Source organism: Mustela nigripes, chromosome 6 (genome assembly GCF_022355385.1).
Source record: "Mustela nigripes isolate SB6536 chromosome 6, MUSNIG.SB6536, whole genome shotgun sequence".
In the NCBI taxonomy this organism is placed as follows: domain Eukaryota; kingdom Metazoa; phylum Chordata; class Mammalia; order Carnivora; family Mustelidae; genus Mustela; species Mustela nigripes.
In genome coordinates, this window is record NC_081562.1 from 2,573,349 (window position 1) to 2,591,153 (window position 17,805).

A 17,805-nucleotide genomic window follows, 5' to 3' on the forward strand; every position below is an offset into this window, starting at 1 on the left:
GGCGCCCTGTTTGGCTACTCAGACGTGCCCAGCCTCAGGCACCAGGAGCACCCTGAGGGCGAGGCGATGGGGGGGCGGGGCTGGGCCCAGGGGCATGGGGTCACCTCTGGGATCTCCTGGACGGTCCTCAGGCCCCCAGGGCTTTGCTGATGCTCCCGCTGCCCCCATCAGTCCCCGCCCAGACCCGGGACCAGCTGAAACCTGGAGGTAAATTTTGCCCCAAGAAGCTGCAGCCGGCCCTGGTCCTGTGGAGCTGTGAGCGGGGTCGGGCCTGTCCCCGGGCGCTGTCCGGCTTCCCCGGGCCTGGCCACGCGTCTCGGGGGTGCAGGGCCCACAGGTCCTTTCTCTGCCCAGGATGTAAACAGGTGTCCCTGTTCGTGAAGAAATGGAGGGCCGTCCCCACACCCCAGATTCCTGGGCACCGGGTAAGCAGGAGGAAGGTCCAGCCTCACGGCAGGCGGCAGCCGCCAGCAGGGCCCCCAGCACCCCGGCCCACGGCACGAGGAGAGCACCTTCCTCCCTCCCGCCCAGTCGCTGGGAGAGCTGCCGAAGGCCCGGCCTGTCCCCACCGATTGCAACCATGGGACAGAGCTGGGCTGGCCACTAGGGTCCGGTGAGCTGTGCACACCTGTCCCCACGCCAAAACCAGCCTCTGCAGGTGCCCAAAGTGCTCCCATCAGACGAGGGCTTTCAGCAGGGCCCCGGGGTGGGGTGCTCCCACTCTCCATGGGGGCTCACAGGGGCATGGGTGACAGGGCTGCGGGCTGAGGCCCTCCTACCCACCCAGACTCCTGTGTCCCGATCTACTGGTGCTCGGCTGAGCACGGCCCAAGGGCCCAGAGGCAGAGCAGTGTCATGCTGTCTCAGACACACTGTGTCACCGCAGGCCAGGGGCATGGCCCCAAGCCCCCGTCCCCCGAGGTGTGAAGGGAAGGTAGAGGTCTCTCATACCCACCAACTGCACACTCCGAAGCCCAGAACATCCTCCTGGAGGCCGGGACCCGGGGACCCCCGGGATAACCTCCGACACGCACGTCTCCTCTGTGGACTTGCCCGGTGGGTCTGACGCCCGCCGCAGGTGCGGAGGACGAGCACAGGCGTCCAGGAATCGGCCCCGCTCTGTGGCCTCGGGACGGCCACCGGGCCTCTGGGATCACAGGCCCGCATCTGCAGTGACTCTCGGCAGAGACCTTCCCCGATTGGTTGGGAGCATTTCGTCCCATTCCCGCCGGTCCTGGCTCTGGCTGCGGCTTCCAAAGCTGTCCCTGGGATCACGGCGTCTGGCGGCACCTCTCGTGGTCAGCCGCGGCCAGCGACAGGGAGGCCCAGGGCCGCCCGCCGTGCAGCCCGGAGGCCGTGGGAAGGGCCGGGCCTGTCACCCCGAAGGCACGGCGGCAGGACGAGGGCTGACCCGGGAGCCCCGCGCAGCCCGTGGTTCCCTCGTCGTCCCCCGGAGAACCCGGCCGTGCCCCTGTTCGCGTGGTCAGCACAGGATCGACTCCGGAGCGCGGTGTCCGAGCCCCCCCAAGGGGCGGTCCCTGGCGATCCGTGTCGCCGCTCCCCCTGCTCCTGACCCGGGCCCGCACCCCGCACTCTCGGCTGCAGTCCGACCCCCGCTCGCCCCGGCTCGTGCTCTGCTTTCTTCCCAGAAGCCCTGGTCCACCCAGCAAACTCCTGCTCTCCCCCAAGGCCTGGCTGAAACGTCCCGTCCTCGGCGGAAGGGGTGTGGCAGAGGGGGCGCCGTGACCTTGCAGAGGCCTGGATGACCCCAGAGGCCGCACATCCTCCCGGGCCCGTGTCACATCACCGCACCGGCAGCTGAGGAACCCGATCCCGAAAGTCCCATGATGACACCAAGGACACGCGCTGGTGGTCGGGTCCCCCGCGCCTATGACACTGCCAACGGCTCCCGCCACAGAGGCGGCATCACTGGTCAAAGCGGGGAGTGCGGCTTCTCGGCCCAGCCCCCGGGGCCCTGGGGACACACAGGCCAAAGGCCATGGCTGGGCATGGGACCAGCCCACGGGGGTGAGGGACAGACACCCCGGGGGGGCCCCCTCCGCGCACACCTGGGCCCGGTGCCCCCTCACCCTGCCCAGCACGGAGGCGGGACCTTGAGTAAAGTCACTGGACCCCTGCCCCACCACGTTCACACGGGAAGGGGACGGTACCCCGTCGGGCTGTTATGGGGACGGGGCGAGGCAGGACAGCGCCGTGGGCCCCGTGAGCAGCCTGAGCTCCCCGCGGCTCAGTCTCCTCTCCCATCCAAGGGGTGCCTTGCCCAGCAGGTACGCTGGCGGGAAAGGGGCTGCTGCTCTCCCACTGCCCCAGGTCCCCACAAGGACAAGGGAGGGGACGCTGCCCCTGCCCCCGGGACCCCCACTGGGCAGGCAGAGGGGACAGTGAGGTGGAGCCAAGGGGGCGACACCCAGAGGAGACGCTGGGGGAGACGGTCCCCCCACCCCTGCGGCTCGTGGGGACTCGCGGGCCTCCCCCCTCATCCTCGTGGTCCAGTGGGAAGGCTGGTCCTGTGGTCCTTTGGCCTCAAAGCGCCCACGGTGGGGAAACGCCTGTGGGCACAGAGATACAGATGAGACCCGACATCAGGAGACCCCCCCCCAGCCCGCAGACACCCGGAACACAGTCCTGGGGCGCAGGGCAGGCCCGCCTCACCCCGCTCCCGCGGAAATCCAGCGACCGGGTCTCTCTTGGACCCGAGGGCCGCCTCTCACTCAGAAGCGCTGCTGACACGGCTGGATGAACGTGTTCCCCTCGGCTCACCCCCAGCGCCCCTGTGGAGACCCTGAGGCCCAGGGGCGGTCAACGCAGAGGTGGGTCTGGACCAGCAGGAGGGGATGGAGGCCACAGGCCCTTTCCTGTCCCTGAAGGCAAGCGTGGGGCCTGAGTCTGGTATGGCACCCGAGGAGGGATGGTGGCTCCCGAGGTCCAACAGCGGCGGCAGACAGACGCAGAGGGACAGGCTGGGTCGAGGGCGGAGGTCGGGAGCACAGGGTCCTGCGACCAGTCCGGGAGAGCGTGGGGACACCAGGGCCCACACCTGGCAGGTCGCTGTTCAGAAGGAGGCAGAGCCCGGCTGGAGCCCCTGTCCCTGTCCCTGCCCCTGCCAGGCTGGCCCGGCGCCCCTGTCTAGGACTCCAGGTCCCTCCAGGAGCCCAGCCTCCAATCCCAGAGCTCAAGCCGCCCTGGGACCACGGCCCTGCGGCCACTCCCATGGCAGGAGCTCTGATCCAGCAGCCCCGAACACACGTGTGTGCACACACACGCGACACACAGCTGCCCCCTCCCATCTTGGCTTCTCTGCAGAGACGGCAGGGTCATCCCTGGGCTCACAAAATTAAATATCTAAAACATGTTGGGAACGGATCTTGGTTTCTATGGCAACATGAGAATAATTCACATTTCCCAGCCGAGCTGAAGAGGAACACGTTCTTCCCTGCACTGTGTGTGGCCAATTATTTTTAATAGCCAGGTCAGGGGGGCTGTGCCTGGGTCCCGTCTCCCATGAGCCTCCCCAGCAGCGGCCTCGTGGGGACAGTGGCCACTGAGATACTCCAGCCTGCGGTGGGGAGCGGGGACCCGCTTCCTGCCTCTCGTCACCTCGGAGACCAAGGTCAGCCCCTGGGACCCCACTGGGAGGACCAAGGGCCCGTCGGGAAGATGCAGGCTCCTGGGACTCCAGGGCTCAGACACCACCGTCATCACTCACTGGGGGACCCTGAATGTCCCTTCTGCTCTCTGACCCTCAGGATTTTGAGCCTTAGAGTGAACGCCCAACCTGCCACGGGGCCTCGGTGTCCCCACAGATCACGGTGCCTGGGACAGAGCAGGTGCCCCATGAATGCGTACTGAGTGGAAGGACCAGCTACTCAACCCCCACGTGGCCGGGCCGGGCTCACATGCCACGTGCTGGGGGAAACACTCCCTCCAGGGGCACCGCAGGGGCCAGGTCACTGCAGGGTGGGCTCAGGGGCCAGGCCAGTCCAGGGCCCACCAGCCGAGTTCCTTGGCCTCTCTGGGAGGCCTCAAATATTATCAAGGACAAGTCAGAGGCCCAGTGCGGGGCGACCCCGAGCTCATAAACAAGCGATCGTGGAGGCCATGGTCTGGGCTCTGAAGAAAACAAACAGGATGGAGAAAGGGGGGGAAGCCCGATCGACGGCTCCTGGGCACGGGGGGGGGGGGGGGGGCTCTCTGAGGACCGACGATGCCTTTCCAAGCTGGCCTCTGGGCTTTTCCAGGCTGACCCCGGCTACCCTCCACGGTGGCTGCTCCTGGCTCACGTCCTGAGTCCTGAGACAGACGCGTGTTCTCAGGCCCCTCGGCTGCTGGGGTGGCCGCTGCTCTCCCAGACTCACAGCAATGAGGACTTGGCTGTGGCCCTGAGGGCAGGGCGGCCCTCTGTCCTGCGGATCGAGAGAGGCCCTCTGCTATCCCGGCCCGGGCAGCCTCTGGCCCTGACCCGACACCCCTTCTCGGATGTGCAGTCGGGGTGCCACTCCGCCTCCGGACGCCGCTCCATCCAGACAGAGCCAGGGCTCCCTGGCGACCGCCCCCTCCGCTCGGCCTGCCCCCTTCCCTTCGTGTCTCCGGCTTCCCTCCCCATGTTACTCCCAGCTCCCCAGCCTCCTGAACCAGCTGACATGGCCCCCAGGATCTGGGGCACTGACTCCCCACCTCCAGCCAATGAGACACCGTGGTCTCTGGACTATATTTTCATTTTATTCTTAAGTATAATCTACCCCGCATCTGGGTCACCAGACAGCGAGTTGAGCAGAACCATCTGAAGCTGGCACCCACCCCCACCTCCGCTTCCCGGGGTCCCAAACCCAGTTCTAACCTCCACGAGCAGCAGCAGAGGGCAGCCTGGCCCTACGGAGTGGCATTATCGGCCCCAAAGCACAGAGCGGGGCTGGGTGGCCGTGAGCTCTCGGCCTGCAGACCTTATAAGAGACACAAGAAGATCTACGAAAGCAGCAAGTAACCCTCTGTGGCTACGGTCCGGCCGCAGCTTCCCCAGCCAGCTGGGTGTGCGCCGAGGTCAGGCCAGACACCACGTGTGGCAGATCCCGGGGCCATCCTCCGTGACAGTCCCCAAGGCGAGCCCTTCCAGGTGCTCAAGGACCCAGAGCCCCGCCTCCGGCATTACGCTGCCCTCTAAATTCTGGTCGATGGGGTTTGGTAAAACGTGCTGTAATACCATCCGGGCTTGGTGCCTTTGGGAAGGGACAGATCTGTGACACCACCCCCCCATTCAAGCTATCAGTGGGCATTGGTCCATTTGGGGTTTTTAATTTCCTTCCTGAGCCAGTTTTTGTAATGAGTGTTTTTCTAGAGAATTGTCCATTTCATCCAGGTTCTCCAATTCACAGGGATGAGGCTGGTCATAGGATTCACTTAGGATTGTTAAAAATGAATAGACTGTGTTTTTAGAGCAATTTTTGAAAGATTTTATTTATTTGTCACAGAGAGCAAGTGCGCACGAGCAGTAAGAGGGGCAGAGAGACAGAGAGAAGCAGAGTTTCCGCTGAGCAGGGAGCCCAACGCAAGACCTGATCCCAGGACCCTGAGACCATGACGTGAGCCGAAGGCAGAGGCTTAACCCACTGAGCCCCCCAGGCGCCCCTTTACTACATACAGCGTTTAAGTCACAGCATATGTCGCTGAGTATCCTTCAATATACTTGTCTGACAGTTGAGTTGTGAGGGCCCTTTGCGTATGTTGAGAGTCACGCACCCAAAGATCTTTAGCAGGGACTCCCCCACCGCGGCCCATCTTCTCGCTCTCTGCATGTTTATTTCCAAACTCTCTTCAGCACCTGCAGCTCGCCTCCGTCCCCTCCCTTAATATGGTGGGGTTTTACGGTGCAGAAATTTATCTCTTCTTCATTCAACACTTACTCAGCCCTTCCTGTGCACAAGTGCTGCTTCCGAACGCAGGACATGTGCCAACTGCAAAGCGGACCAAGATCCACCCCTGTGCCGCTGCGTGAGCCTTCGGTTCCAGGGCTGATGTTCGGTTTTGTCAGACACGCCCATTGCTTGTGCCTCCCTTCTCCCCAGTAACTTCCGCTGCGATACAAAGTCAACCTTTATGGGTTTTCTCTTTTTACATTTTTGCTCTCTTATTCTTTTTAGTTCTTAGTCTCTTACTGTCATTTTGTAATTTCCGGTAAGATTCCATTTATACTTCAGCAGATTATTTATATGTATACGGAGGGGAGTGACACTTAGGTTTTCTCTCCTTGGTTTTGATTTCTAAAACTGTGGCATGGTGGACAGAATATATGGGTCTATAGCCCTAGTGAGGCTTTGGGTTTACTGAGATCTCCTTTGGGACAGGTCCAACATTGATAATGTTTAAATGTTTCTCATGTGCTGGAAATAAATGCACATTCTGTTTGTGGAGAGCAAAATTCTCTTAGCGTAATAATTTTTCTTCAAATTTCTGTTTTTTAAATGTATCCCTTGCTTAACCACATTTTCTGCAAGATAGGCTAGCATGTCCCACGTGCTGTGGCAAGGTCGACCTTCATCCGTGATTGGGTCCCTCTTTGCTTTCAGTTGGGGCTACATCCCTATCTACGCAGACACATGGCTAAGGTGCTCTCTGATCATGGGACATACGTGCCCCTTTGTCCTCTGAATGTTCCTCAGATAGATTTTAGGGGAACACAGATATTCTCAGCCATGTTTTCTTTTGGTTAGTACTTCTCACATTAATTTTCTTCACGCTTTTATTTCAAGTCTTGTGTCGTCTTGTTTTAGGTATATCTCTTGCAAATTGTATGTTATTGGATTTTATGAGGTTCCAAACAGTATAACGTGAATCTCTCTGAGAGGATTTATCTGGACTCGCACGGGCCAGGCTCTTAGTTACCGCATTTCTCTTTGCTTTTCCCCATCCCCTTTCTTAGCTTCTCTGACTTGATCAGTTTTGCTCATTCACTTTCTTTTCCCTCTCCTGGATGGTATACACTCGATTTCTAGTTTTTCACCCTTACATGTTCAATCGTCTCTTAACCTTGCACTCGCTAAGACATTCGCAGGTCAGCCAGATAGGCAGACTTGCAGCCTCGGTCACTGAAGATGGCACGGGGGAGATGCCTACTTACCCACTCCCCACTAATGACTGCAGAATCCACTACAGGGCTCCCCCAACTCGCTGAAAGTAGGACATTCCTAAAATCTTCCCTAAGCCAAAATGGCATAAAGCAAAGAGGCCATTACCATTAATTTATACAAAAAGATGTGCGCGTATTCCCAGACCACAAAAAGACCCCCTCTCTTACGCCTTTCTGATACCTTAGGACAGACACATATTGCTAACAGATGCGCAAGTGAGGGAAAGTACTGACGCTCACAGCCACAGTCCAGAGCCGCGGCGGCAGGCAGCGGGACACCCAGCGGAGTCCCAGGGAAGGATGGGGGGTGGGGATGCCATTCTCGCGGTGTCTCGGCCGGCTTGCCGGGAACCAACGCCGAATGCCGTCTTCCCACTCCACCTTTTCTCATCAAGTCCTCTCTAGAGCCTTCCAGTTAGTGAAAACAGATACTAATGGGTATTTCAGAAAAGTGCGGTGGCGTGACGCAAACTTTGGATATCCATTGAGGAACGTTGATGTTGATCACAGCAGCATTTGCAGCAGTAAGAGACGGAAGCAGCTTGACGTACAGCAAGGGAATACACAGAATTACGTTAATCCATGCGACAGAATATTGCGCAGTCATTAAAATCGTGTTTTTGAAGAATTATAATGATACGAGAAAGCACTTGGGATATTAGGACAACAAGAGGGCCCAAGCAGGGCTCTTTCTGGCTGCGGCAGGACGGAAACAGACGCTGCGCTGTGTGGGGAGATGTGCGGGAGGCCGGGGCGGAGGGAAGCGTTGAGACACCCTCCCCCTGGAACGGCCAAGAACCTCGAGTGGGTGAGGGTGTGGGGGGACGAGGACCCTCGAGCCCCGCGGTGGAAACGTACACTGGGGAATCACTGTGGCACAATCCGCCATCCTCTCGGGTGGGGGAGACGCCACGCAGCCCCATCATCGCACTCCTCGACGAACACCCCGAGTGGTGAGCACACGTCCACCTAGGACGGACGTGCGTCGACGCTCAGAGCCGCCGTGGTTGTGACAGCCCCCACCTGGCAACCATCCACAGGAACTGTGACCCACTCGTCTGAAGGGAAAAACGACAGCAGCAGGAAGGACCGACCGAACCCCGGCTGCCCAGGCGTGGACGCCCTCGCGAGCAGAAAGCTGTACAAAGTACGTCGTTCACAGAAGCAGATCCCGTGCGACCCCGTTCAAGAACAGTTTCGGAAGATCCAAAACCAAACTGTGGTGCCGGGAGTCGGGATGGCGTCATGCTTAGGGAGACCGGTGGGGGGATAGGGGGGTGCACCAGGGCCAGGGGTTCTCCTTGACCTTCACTGTGGAGCCCGGGTGTTGCTTCGGTAATCCACTGGGTGCTAGATTTGCAGGGTGCCCTCTTCTGTGAGTATTAGACTTCAGTTTAAAAGTAAAAAAATACACAAAAATCACTGCTAGATCTTCAGAGAAAAATGTAGACTGAGAGCGAGCGTGCTGGTTTTCCACTGTAACGGATCCAACGGCCAGGAATGCAGCCTGAGAGCAGGCAGCTGGCGCCGCAGGACCCCCTCAGCTCCTGCCCTGCCTCCCGCCCGACTGTGAATGATGCGAGCGACTTACTGACCACCCTGCCGCCCCCTTTTGAGAATTCCCTGCTTTCTGTACTGCGCCCGTTTCTATTTCCGAGAGTTATTTCCAAGAACTCGATACGTCTTCGGGAACGTAAGTATCTCATTCAGGCTGGGAATGCGTTTGCTCGGCTGGCTGGCACTCACCTCTGCCCACCGGGGGCGGGGGCGCAGGGGCCGGTGCTGGGGTCCTCACAGCTGCTCCACGGTGTACGTGGTCCATCAGACCATCCAGGTCATTTGGTCACTGGAATCACACTCAAAAAGGCTTTTGCCACTCCCTGTTCTAAAAAATACCTATTTCTATTTTGAGCATTTGGGGGAATTTTAATTTTTACGTTTAAAACCATCATCAGGAAAGCAGTTGGATGTGTATTTTTTTTCCCAAGTGAATAATCCGCCTCAAATTGTTAATGCAATGTGCTCGGGGGTTAGATCCTTGGCGCATGGTCACATGGGGGCTTCGAGCATTCTTGGCCATTCTTGGTTGATGGTCAGTCGGGCTACAGAACGAGGGGGACGGGCCTCGCAGCTGAGCAGGGCAGGCCCCCGAGTGGCCACGATCTCTGGGTGCTCGCGGAGCACGAGGCGGAAGGGGTAAGGGGAGAGGGTCTGTTGGGGTGGGGCAGGACCGGGGAGAATCAGGGGGGCCCCCACCGCCTGACCCTGGGAGCGGTGTCTACCCACATCACCAAAAAGTGGCTCCGATGGCAGGCCCGCCAGCCCGCTGTCAAGGCAGATGGACGCCCGCGGTCCCCATGGAACCCGTCTGTTGAAATGTGGGGATGAGAGGAGAGAGCTCCCCCGTTTCAGAGCCACAGGGAATACCAGCGCAGAGGCCCCGCCCACCAGCTAGTCCGAATCATGCCACACCCCCAGCGCATCGGACCTGCCCGGGGCCCGGACACCCCTCAAACTTCTCTCCGGCACCTTCTACTTGGCGGCAGTGCCAACAGGCTGGGCTGCTCTCGGTAGCCTGGCCAGGTGAGGGCCACAGGGATAAGGGCTCGGGGGCTTGTCCCAGGACCTCGGGGTTGGAGCCACCTGTGGGGGCTGTGAGACCCCAGCACGGGCTGAGGAGTCAACCGCCGCCACCAACACCAGCAAACCATGGCTACAAATGGCAGTGGCCACCAGCTCTGAGCTCTGGGCCGGCAGCCCCGCCGCCCGCGCAAGGGAGGGACGGTGCCTGCCCACCCCGCGAGCCCAAGCCGGCAACAAGGCCCGGGAGCCAGCCCAGCTCCACATGGCGCTCGGTCATGGGGGGAAAGCTAGGGGAGCTCTCCCACCCTGCGGTGTCTCTGGCCACCCCGGGGGACAGTGCCTCACCCCACCCCAGCAGTGGGCAGCACGAGACGGCCGACAGTGACATGCAGCCCTGCGGAGTCTCCACGGTGGGGGAAAGTGTAGGCATGGGGCGCCGGAGGGGCCAGGGGCTCACGGGGGCCTTGTCTCACGGACCCCAGGAGGCTGGAAGCAGGGACAGGGGTGTCCTGGGTCCCAGGAGGCACTTGACCGGCTGTGGTGAGGAGGCCCTTCCCATCCCGGGCCTGCAGATGGTCAGACATGGGGCCGTCCTGGATCTGACCCTCAGCCGGGCAGAGTCAGGGTTTGGGGTTTGGCCCGAGTGTGACTCCTGCTCTGCCTTGCACCTCCGGCTCCCCAAAGGTGCTCCTGGGCCAGGACTCAGCCCAGTGCCCCCACTCTCAGCTGGCCTCCAAGGACCTGGCCTCCAAGGACCAAAGATGCCTGGCCCGGGGCAGCCCTGTTCCCTTAGGAGGGTCCTCGGATCAGGCCAAGGCTGGGGGTTCACTGCGTCCAACTCATCACTTCTCAGACAGAACACCCTTCCATCGCTTCCGATCAAGGGGCTCTGAGGGTTGGTCTCAGGCTCACAGACACAGGAAGACACACGTGGAGCTTCATCTAACCTGGCAGAGCCTCCTACTGCAAAAAGTAGCTGCCTCAAGAGGCGGACGTCCACGCCTTGGCCGTGCGGGTGAGCCCGGCTGTGATGGCGGTTCCTGGGGCGGCGGCCAAGCAGGACGGGGCTTCCCGTGCGGCCGTGGGCCGTCCTCCGGGAACCCCGCACTCTGGTTGTAGAAGGAGCTGCTGGGCCACCGAGCCCCGGTCGGAGACGGGCCCTGATCCCGGGGCTGCAGCTCTGTCTCACTGGCCTGAGCGTCCACCCCGCCCGGGCTGATGGGGGAACACCGCACATTTGCACAGTGCTCTGCACTGATTTCCACATCACACGTGGAAATGATACCACGAGAATCTTTTTAACAAGAGGAAAGGACACACACACCTCACGTGTGTAGGCACTCCTGCCCCCGCTCACCGGCTTCTCGCAGCGTCCTCACTCCCAGCAGGCAGAGGCGGGGGCACCGAGGCGGCTCCAGTGCAGGCCCGCAGCGGGGAAGAGGAGCCTCCAGATACGCAGGTCCGCGAGCAGGAGGCGGAGCTGAGGACAGGAGCCTGTCCTGGCTCAAGGGTCAGTGTGGGCCGGCGGAGTTGCAGGGCGGCCATGTCCCAGCCAACCACACGCCTGGGACAGGTGTACCTCCGCATGTGTCAGGGGCATGTGGGAAGCGTATGTGGCCACCGCGGAGCCCCAGGCAGGCCAGTCCAGGACCTTCTGTGCCGGGGCTCTGAGCCCCAGCGACCCCAGACCACAGGAAGCCGTCAGCTGAGCAAGGAACCCACGGAGATCTGAGAGGCGGTGAGGAGGCCACAGAGCGAGCTTCGAGGACTCTGATCACAGACACAGAACCCACAGGTCCTGACAGCCCAGCGCAGGGAGCTCCGTCCTCGGCAGCAGCCTGTGTGACATGTCCCCAGGGCTGCAGGGCCCTGAGCGCCTCCCCCCAATACCCCAGCAGTACAGCACACGGCCCCGAAATGCTCTCTTCCAAGAGGCTGGAGATGCGAAGCAGGCCCGTTGCTCAGCTCCTCACCCTGCTCCCGGCCTGCTGGAGCCAGAGCCGCACAGCCACTCGGCCAGCGCACAGGGCAGTCCCCAGTTCAGTCTCAGGCAAGAGAGCAGGGACACGCTAAAGCCCGAGGGACGGACGATTACAGGAGTAAAGCCAACTTCGAGAAGCCCCTGGGGACACAGACTTCACAGGTGAGGGCAACATTCACTTCTATGTTCTTGTCTGTGTTTTATTTTCTTTCACTCAACAGAATAGGATTTTTGCATTTCAAAGCAGGTATGAGATGACGGCCACCTCCTTCCGCCCCGGCACCGGACAGCAGGCCTCTCCAGAGGGTCTGGCTCTTGGGCTGCTGTGCCCTGGTGGCTCCAGGAGGCGGGCATTTGGCAAGGACGCTCCGGGCAGGGCCCCTGAAGGGCCAACACCCTCCCGACTCTCTTTGGTATCTCAGGAAACAGAGGCAGCAGCCCCCCGACCCCGGCCAGGCCCTGGCCCTCGTCTGACACCCAGTCCCAGCCTGCTCCCTGGAGAGCGGGGCTGCCCAGCAAGACCTGTCCTCGGCCCCGGACCCACGGCCCCCGGCGGGGTGCGGCCCGCTGCGCCGGCCCCGGCTCACTTCTTGTAGTGATTGGGGGCATCCGCAAAGGCAAACTTCAGACGGTAGGCCTCGGCCAACAGCAGGCTGACGTCTTCGTCGCCCCAGTGCGCCGTGGGCAGGTTCTGAAGGAAGAGCAGCAGCTCCTGGGGGGAGAGAGACAAGCCCAAGTCAGAGCAGGTGACCAGCTATGGGGCGGGTGGCTGCAATTCAGGGGATCGCCTGGGTGGGGACTGGCTGGCGGCGGGCTCTGCCCACGGTGGATACGTGCTGGGGGGGGGGGGGACATGCCCGGCAGCCCCTGTCACTGTCCCTCAGCCAGCACTCAGGGTTTCCAGGGAAAACCAGGCTGGAGACCCACCGCTGACCCAGCCCACCCAGGCTCGCTAGGCGGGCACTGAGCTCACCCCCTATAGGACACAGGACGTGCCTCAAGAGCTCACAGTTTAGAAACCAGAGAGAAGGATACTGAAGAAAGTGCTAGAAAGGACAGCATGACTGGGGCCATAGTGATACATGAGACCCACAGCCTTGCCCACGGACCAGCTCTTCTGAGGGACCGTGGCCCTTGTGCAGAGCGGCAACCCCCCGAAGGGCAGGTCTCGGGGAGCACAGGTCCAGCACCCGGAGGGTTCCGGCAGAAGTGGGGAGAGCTATGTGACCAGGATGGCTTCCTGGGCTGGGGCTCTCACAGGAGAAATGGGGGACTGGGCCGACAGGTCGGGCAAAGCCTGAGGCCAGACTCCCTCTCGGGAAGTGGGCTCACACTGTGTGGACAGCCCGGCGGGCCCTGGCTCTGGAGCACTGGGGCCTTCCCTCCAGCCTGCCCATCCCCCTAGAACCAGATCTGAGTGAGCCGGAAGGGTGGCCGGGGTTTCAGGGTGCTGGTGCTGGCCCTCGGAGGCTGCCAACAGAGGACAGGTGGCAGACGGGGCGTGTGACTTGGGCTGCCCCACTCTGCCTGCCTGGAAAGGCGCAGCACTGGGACACTCACACGGGTGCCGTCCACCGAGCCTCCTGTCCCCACAAGGCCGGGACGGGGCACACAATCAGGGGGTGCTGGACAGGACGGACGACGCATTCTCATCTCAGTCTAGTCCTCAGTACACACCCCTCTGCTAGCCACACGCCCTGTATCTGTAGGTTGGGGGTGGCCACGCTGTCCCACAGAGCCGGCCGCTGGGAGCACTCAGGCCACGGACTCAACAGCAGGTCTGGATCCAGCCCTGGCTGCTCTGCTATCTGGCTGGGAGGCCAGCCCAGCCACTGACTGCCTCGCGGCCTCAGGCTCCTCATCTGCAGAATGGGGTCCCAGTTCCCACGAGGGAAGGCCAGAACCTGGTGTGGAACGACACGGCGCCGTGGGTCCGTGAGCCGCGCAGAGCCCAGCCCTACCGCGAGACGCGCCCCACGACTGTCCCCCGCGGCCGGCTCACCGCGGCTGCTTTATCCCCTTCCTCAACCCCATTTCCTTTTGCATTTTGGATACTTTCTGGGGGCCTTTAAATTGAATTCGCGGAGCAAATTTCACTGGCAGAATGTCCCCAGGGACAGATCAACATCAATCTGCTGTCTTTCACCATTAGCTGCAACTTACACGGACGCCAATCCAATTCTGAGCAGGTCGTAAATAAATACCTTTGGTTTTATTTTTAATCCACTTCGCTTCATATTATCATGACCTCGCTACTTGCAAGGTGAGAAGCAATGCCCTCCCATTACGGTACCTCACCGACTCCTCCGCACACGCACACTCAATTTCAGAATCTAATTTAGTCCCCCAGGCTCCCTGGATGGAGGGAGAATAGAAATGCCCAGCGCTTCGCAGTCTGCAATGCTAAAGAAGGAAAAATCTATCCGACTGACCTTTACGGGAGGCGAGGAACACAGCCCAACGCGTCCTTAAATACAGATTTCGCTTTCAAAAGGGCCTGTCTTATTTATGCACGGGGCAGAGTGTCTCCGATGCGGGAACCACGGCCCGGCGACTGGCCACGGGCTGCCTGGCATTGCCCACACCATTTGGGCAAAGGGCCATCGCTCATAAAGCTGCCACCGGTCATATCGCAGGGGGTTCGGCCCTCTCGGGGACAGTCGGCCTGCGGAGCAGTGGCAGGGCCGAGGGGCTGAGTCAGGGCCCGTCAATAGCCCAGTCCCGCAAACCTAGAGGGAAACTGAGGTCCACAGGCAGCACTCTGCCCTGGCAGCAGACATAAAAAGGAGAGGAAGTTCTGCCCAGGACACTGATGTCCGCAGTCAGACGAGTCGGGTCCCAGTGATATTCTTCCCGCCCTCCTGCACATTAGCCGAGCTGCGGTGAGAGCACATTCTGGTTCCTGCACCTGCAGCTCCCCGCCGGCCCATCAGCGTGCTGTCCACGGCGACACCAACTGTCCTGACAGCCGTGAGCAGTGGAACCGTCCCGCCCGGACAGCTGGAGGTCTGCAGCTCTGAGCCCTGCCCCTGGGTCAGGATCCGCCCAGGGAGCTCGAGAAAGCTGCAGGCCTGGGCATCCAGCCCAGCATCGCAGGACGGGCCCGGACACGCTGTCCCGCCTCTCGGGGCGAAGCACAGCTGGGACCCTGCACGTGGACGGCCCATCCTGACCATGTGGGTCGGAGGTGGTCTTCCCTCTGTCCGGGCCCTCCCCCAGGGAGGCCCCCCAGCGCCAGGCGGCCCCAGCAGAGCCACACTCATGCGGCCGCGGCACGGGCAGGGGCATCATCGCAGGCCCCGGACGTGGGCCTGGCGTGAAGGTCGGCAGCTCACCATCGTAGACACGCCGCGCGGGCCACCTTCCAGATGGAAATCTGCCACTGCTGACTCCTGCCTCTGGTTGGGTTCCAAGAGGACCTCCCAGTGTTAAAGCTCAAATGATGTTTTTGCTTTGGGTCCTTCCACCAAAAGGTTGTATTTTTCCAGTCAGAGGAAGGACGCTGCCATCTACAAAGCAGGATTCTCTCTGGCGAGTACACCTGCCGCAAAGGACGAGGTGGGGACACACCGGTGTGTTCGGGTATGTATGCTCAGGCTCCCGTACAGTGAAAAGGGGCCCTCCATGACCCCAGAGCTGCTGGTCTGGTTGGCCCTTTGCAGAGGCATCTGGGAGGGCAGGCGGCAGTGAGGGGCGGCAGCGAGCCACAGCTCAGCCGTCCAGGCCCCAGCCACACCGCCACCACGACCGCATGACCCTCTGTCACGGGGGGATCGCTCTCCCTGTGACGTCCTCAGGCCCGAGCACCCCCACAGCCCTGAAACAGAATGGCCGGCACGTGGTGGCAGTCAGGGAAGAGTCCGCTTGGCGACCCGGAGTCCGCGGCAAGCGCACACTTGAAACGCTGCGGAACTGCCAGGATTCAGACCCTGGTCGTGCCTCGGCAGGTTCCAGGCCCTGGGCAAGCCTCCTGGCGCTGTTCTCAGGTTCCCCCCTGCAACTGGGGACAGCAGCGCCCTCCCTCCGTGTTGCCAGCAGGTGCCAAGTGCCCGTGACGAGGCCGGCACATGGCACGCACGAGCGGAGCATCCCCGACTCGGACATTACCACCGTAATTACCGCGAGCGGCCAAAGTGACAGTCGCAGCGGCCGGTGCGTTTCTGATAAAAGAGCGAGCATCTGTGGGGAAACAGGTAGTTGAGGAGACAAGTTCAGTAAGAAATCGAACTCGTAGTGGGCGATCCGCCCGGGAGGGGGCGGGGGGCAGGACGGCCTGCTGCAGGTACCGGGGTGAGAACCCCCAGCCCTGGACGGGGTGCCCCCAGAGAGCCCCCGAAGCCCCGGGGCGGCACCGAGGCAGCATCTTCTACGAGGGCCGGCGAACCCAGGAGGATGCTGCTTTTCATTCTCTTTGGCCCCAACCTTCAGCTTCTCAAGCCAGACACAAAATGAACCGTATTTAACTCAAAATCCTCCCAGAGGTCTGACTGCGTGTGAGCTTCGAGGAGCATCAAAGGAAAGATGATCATTCTGCCTCTGTGCCAGGACACCCACCGCCGAGTGGTGTCACACAGCTGAGTCCAGGGTCAGAGCTGACCGCCGGATCTCTGCAGGCCGCAGGGCCTCCCCTAACCGGGCGACAGCCCCAGTGCCCTCGCTGTGCAGGCCCCCCAGCCCAGGAACACACCTACGTCCCAGGGGAGGTGACCGACACTCCCCTGGGCAACAGGAAGCAGGTCTGTCTGCGGAAGAAAGGCGGCGGCATGGCCAGCACCAGTGGCGGAGTGAACGGGAGAGAAAGGCACAGGTGAGAACCCAGGAAAGGCAAACGCTCCCGACCTCACGCGTCCGTCCATCCGTCCATCCGTCCGTCCGTGCATCCGTCCATTCGTCCATCCGTCCGTCCGTCCATCTGTCAGCTGGTGACCGCGCACACCAAGCCATGGGCATATCGCAGCAGCAGCAGCAGCCAGCAGCTCCGCCCCGGGCCCGGCCTGCAGGCGTACCCGCGCGCCCCGTGTAAACAGAGGTGGGTATCAGGTGACAGGTCACTGACCATAACGCAGATGACACGTAGTCCTGAGCAGAGTCACAGCCAGGCCTCCCGTCTGCCTGGCTACTGCAGAGTCCCTGCGGGGTGCGTGCCAGGGACGGTGCACCCCGGACTCCTGGCAGCCTGCACAAAGTACTGTGGAGTGCACCTTCACGGCTTCCATGTGGATTACAGGTTGGAAGGCTGAATCTTGGATTTCTGGCTCAATACAAAATGCGGTATTTCCCCTGGTTCTATTCCACTTCGGGAGGCAGCCAGAATGTTCACGGTCTCCCCCACAGCAGGGCTTACAGGGCGTCAGAGGGCACTGCTCTGTGGAGCACGAAGAGCACCACGCCCCGCGGGCACCGGACGTCTCTGTCGATGCACGGACATATTCACTGCATGATTCTCCCCACTCCCCACGGGCTCCACTGAGCTCCTCAGTGACAGAGAGGACACTGCCCGGCTCAAGCCGGCCAGGTGGGGTGGGCGGGAGTAGGGACAGAGGTGGCTCCTGGTCATGGCCCCCTGCATAGTGCCCCTCCCTGGGAAGGCAAAGCCAGGGTTTCCAGGAAAAGAGGTGCCCCTGGAGGCCAAGGCTTAGGTCAGAGCAGTCTGTTCCCCCAGCACATCCTGCTGGGGAGCTGTGTGGTTCCTACAACACCTCCACAGGGCAGCGACCATCCAGATCTATGCAGGATCCAACCACAACCCTTATCACCTGGCTGAGATCTTCGAGGGCAAAGACTCAGACAGCCTCGGCCCCACAGGACTCAAACATCACAGTGCTCAACCGAGAGCAGCAGGGCGCGCGTCCAAACAAATGTGACTTCTGTATGAGCGGGTGGACAGACGGACGGACGGACGGACAGGGGGCACGGGTGGGTGGAGGGACAGGTGCATGAGTAGAAGGATGGATGGACGGGCGGACGGACAGATGGATGGCTGGGTGCGGGTGAATACAGAATGGAGGGAGGGAGGGGGAGGAGGGACGGGCAGATGAGTGGACGGACAGACGGAGGAATGGGCAGATGAGTGGACGGACAGACGGAGGAATGGGCGGAT

At 61.4% G+C, this 17,805-nt stretch overlaps 1 protein-coding gene across 1 annotated transcript; it reads right to left on the reverse strand.

Moving 5' to 3' along the window:
* Positions 1-11,879: 11,879 nt before the first annotated feature.
* On the reverse strand, positions 11,880-16,683 carry LOC132019108 (TBC1 domain family member 22A-like). Its single transcript, XM_059401763.1, has 2 exons — positions 16,545-16,683; positions 11,880-12,417 (listed from the first exon to the last, which is right to left on the reverse strand). The coding sequence occupies exons 1-2, from the start codon at positions 16,653-16,655 to the stop codon at positions 12,289-12,291; spliced, it is 240 nt and encodes a 79-aa protein (XP_059257746.1). The 5' UTR covers positions 16,656-16,683; the 3' UTR covers positions 11,880-12,288.
* Between the last annotated feature and the right edge of the window lie 1,122 nt (positions 16,684-17,805).

Excerpts from the sequence above, each read along its gene's own strand:
- LOC132019108 (XM_059401763.1), bottom strand. The coding sequence starts at position 16,655 with ATGCCCATGGCTTGGTGTGCGCGGTCACCAGCTGACAGATGGACGGAC. Across the intron at positions 12,418-16,544 it reads CGGATGGACGGACGCGTGAG|GAGCTGCTGCTCTTCCTTCA; the intron begins GTCGGGAGCGTT and ends CTCTCCCCCCAG.